This window comes from Protobothrops mucrosquamatus, unplaced genomic scaffold, assembly GCF_001527695.2.
Source record: "Protobothrops mucrosquamatus isolate PMUCROS unplaced genomic scaffold, P.Mucros_1.0 scaffold4511, whole genome shotgun sequence".
Lineage (NCBI taxonomy): Eukaryota > Metazoa > Chordata > Lepidosauria > Squamata > Viperidae > Protobothrops > Protobothrops mucrosquamatus.
In genome coordinates, this window is record NW_015390417.1 from 74,206 (window position 1) to 77,768 (window position 3,563).

At 67.0% G+C, this 3,563-nt stretch overlaps 1 protein-coding gene across 1 annotated transcript; it reads right to left on the reverse strand.

The window, feature by feature from the left end:
- Positions 1–64: 64 nt before the first annotated feature.
- On the reverse strand, positions 65–3,352 carry PCDH7 (protocadherin 7; the record flags this gene model as incomplete). The annotated part of the gene is made up of 1 exon (XM_015828446.1): positions 65–3,352. A coding segment is annotated over exon 1 (3,288 nt), but the record flags the coding sequence as incomplete, so codon positions are not given.
- Positions 3,353–3,563: the final 211 nt, after the last annotated feature.

Here is a 3,563-nt window from a genome sequence, read left to right on the forward strand (position 1 = left end):
GGGGGGGAAATAGGCGGGCGGGGGAGGGGGAGAGGCAGGTTTCCTGCAGAGTTTGGGGCTGAGCCTGGGAAACATCGGGAGGGGGGGGAGGAGAAAAGGGTCTTCTTACCTGCTTGCTGTACTTGCTGCTGGCCTGACAGCTGTACTCGGAGCAGTGGTCCGACCCGATGGAGATGTTGTCCCCCGCCCCCACGAAGGTGTTGGCCGGCGGCAGGTCCTGCACCGCCTGGTGTTTTTTCCCGGCGGTGGGCGACTGGGGGTGAAGCTGGACGGTGGGCAAAGGCGAGCTGGATTTATAATGCCGGGCCAAATCCGGACTGCCCGGCCCTCCGTTGACCGAGCGGTAGCGGCTTAAAGCCGGGCTGCCGGCGGCCGACAGTTTCTCGTGCACGCTGTCGTAGCGCTGCCCGTTGGGCTTGGAAGCCTCGACGGTGACGATGCTGCTGTAGAGGGGCTGCTTGCCCCCTCCGCCTTTCTTGCCCTTGCGGTCCTTCTTGGGCTTCTTGTGGGCCTTGTCGTGGGGCTGCGGGGTGAAGAAGTCCGCCTGGTCCTTCTTGCCCGCCTCGTAGCCGCCGTGCTTGCCCTTGGAGCGGCAGTAGCGAGCCAGGACCACCACCAGGATCAGCAGCACCACGGCCATCACGCCGGCCACCACGCCCACCACGATGCTCAGCCGTTGCTTGCTCAGCTCGTAGCTCGGGTCGCCCGCGATGTCCCGGCCCAGGGGGGTGTGCAAGCTCCGGGCCACTTGGCTCTCCACCGCGCTGGCGTTGGCCAAGCTCTCGTTGACGAAGACGTGGAGGAGAGCCGTGGTGGCTTGAGCCGGCTGGCCGCTGTCGTTGACCTGCACCACCAGGCGGTGCAAGCCGTAGTGCTTGGGGGCCAGCTTGGCCACCAGCGAGACCACCCCGCTGGCCGGGTCGATCTCGAAGAGCTTGAAGGGGTTGCCCCCCACCAGGCTGTAGCTCAGCTCGGCGTTCTGGCCCGCGTCGGCGTCTCGGGCTTGCACGGCCGCCACCACGGAGCGCGGGCTGCTGGATGGAGGCAGGACGGTGTAGGAGCTGTTGGCGGGCGAGGTGACGGCCGGCGCGTTGTCGTTCTCGTCCATGACGAAGAGCGAGACGGTGGCCGTGGCCGAGAGAGCCGGCTGCCCTCCGTCCACCGCCTTGACGCGGAAGGTGTAGCTCGTTTGCAACTCCCGGTCGAAAGAGACGGTGGAGTAGATGGTGCCCGTGTCGTTCTCGATGGAGAAGATGCCCGGGTCCGAGGCGGAGCCCTGACCCGCTTCTTGCGCGGCCCCGGGCTGGATGGCCAAGCTGAGCTGAGCGTTGCGCCCTTGGTCGGCATCCATCACCGTCACCATGCCCACCGGGCTGTTAGGTTGCAGGTTCTCCTTGACGTAGAAAGTGAAAACGTCCTGCATGAAGCGGGGCTCGTTGTCGTTGCGGTCGGCCACCCGCACCACCACCAGGGCCGAGCCCTGCAAGGAAGGCACCCCCTTGTCCCGGGCCGTGACTTGGAACTCGTAAGTGTCTCGCTGCTCGCGATCCAGCACCGCCTGGACGCGCAAGTCGCCCGAATCCGGGTCGATGGTGAAGAGGCCCGAGGGCGCCTCGGCCCCCAAAGGCGAGGGCTCCAGAGAGTAAGCCAGCTCGGCGTTCTTGCCGCTGTCCGCGTCGGTAGCCAGCACCGTCGCCACCCGCTCGCCCGGGGCGTTGTTCTCCGGAAAGGGCACCTCCAAGACGGGCTGGCTGAAGACGGGCGGGTTGTCGTTGGTGTCGGCCACCCGGACCAGCAGCGAGTTGTTGCTGGAGAGGCTGGGGCTGCCGGAGTCGACGGCCACGATGACCACGTTGTAATCCCGCAAGGCCTCGTAGTCCAGCGGGGCCGAGGTGTGGAGGAAGTACTTGCGCTTGTTCTGCGCCTCGCCCTCCCCCTCGCTGGCCGGCTTGAGCTGGAAGGGCACGTCGCCCACCACGGTGCAGGTCACCACGCCGTTCTCCCCTTCGTCGCGATCCGAGACCTGCACCAGGGCGATGGGGGTGTCCACCAGCACGTCTTCGGCCACGCTGGCCACCCCGTCGCGCAGCGGGATGCGCCCGATCTTACGGATGTCGATGGTGGGCACGTTGTCGTTCTCGTCGCGGATGGTCAGCACCACCGTGGCCTTGTCGTTCTTGGGCGGCTGTCCGCGGTCGCGGGCCATGACGGTGAAGCGCAGCTGGCTCACCTCCTCGCGGTCGATGCGGTGCAGGACGCTGAGCCAGCCCGACGACTCGTCCAGGCGCAGCAGGCGCCGGACCGACTCGGTGGCCGCCCCGAAGACGTACTCGATCTGCCCGTTCACCCCGGCGTCGGAATCGGCCGCCCGCAGCTGCAGGATCGGCGTGCCCGGGCTGCTGTTCTCGGCCAGATCCGCCTCGTAGACGCTCTTCTCGAAGCGGGGGCTGTTGTCGTTCACGTCGGTGATCAGCACGCGGAGGATGGCCTGCGAGGAGCGCGCCGGCTCCCCGCCGTCCCGCACCCGCAGGCTCAGCTCGTAGGAGTCCCTCTGCTCGCGATCCAGAGCCCCTTTGACGATCAGCTGGGGCTGCTTCTCGCCGTCGGGGGTGTCGGCCACCTGCAGCTCGAAGACGCTGCTCCGAGCCGGGCCGTCGGTCTCCTGCCTCTTCTTGCCGCCGGGATAGAGGGCCCCGTCGGAAGTGGCGGCGGCGGCGGCGGCAGCTGCCACCGTGGCCCCCGCGCCGCGCCTGCCGGCCTCCCCGCCGGGCTCCTGCAGCAGTTCGTAGCGGTCGATGCCGTTGCGCCCGAAGTCGCGGTCGGTGGCGGTGGGGAGCAGGTAGAGGGTCCCCACCGGTCGGTTCTCCTCGACGGTGAGGGTCAGCACCGGGGAAGGGAAAGTCGGCGTGTTGTCGTTGATGTCCAGGATGACGACCCGGCCTTCGAAGAGGTCGACCCAGCTCTGCGAGGGCCCGATGACCGACACCTCGAAGTCCAGGAAGCACTCGTTCTCGTCGAAGATCATTTGACACTGCGGCAGCTTCTCGCGGTCGATGCGCCGCTCCGTGGTGCTCAGCTCGCCCGTCATGTTGTCGATTTTCAAATATTCCGAGCCGGATTCCAAGCTGAACGTCACCTCGCCCGAGCCGGTGACGATGCCCAGGTCCGAAGCCACGTTCCCGATCCGGATATCGGCCGGCCCTTCCTCGGCCAAGCGGTATCTCAGCACTTGCTTAGCCGCGGCCAGGCTGACCCAAAACGGCGGCGGCAAAAGCAGCAGAATCCAACAGCAGCAGCGGCAGCAGGAGCAGTAGTAGGAGCGCGGTTGCACCAAACCCAGAAGCGCCGGCATCTTCCACATCTTGCAGGACGCCCCCCACCCCACCACCACCCCAGCCCACCCAGCCCCAGTCCCCTTCTCTGGCCAAAAACCACCACCTTCCCTCCCCCAGCAGCCCTGCGAGGCAAAAAAAAACCCGGCTGCTCTTCGTCCCCTCTTCTGTGCCACCCTTCCCAATCCCTCTGCTGCTGCTCGGCCAGCCGAGAGACAGAGAGAGAGAGAG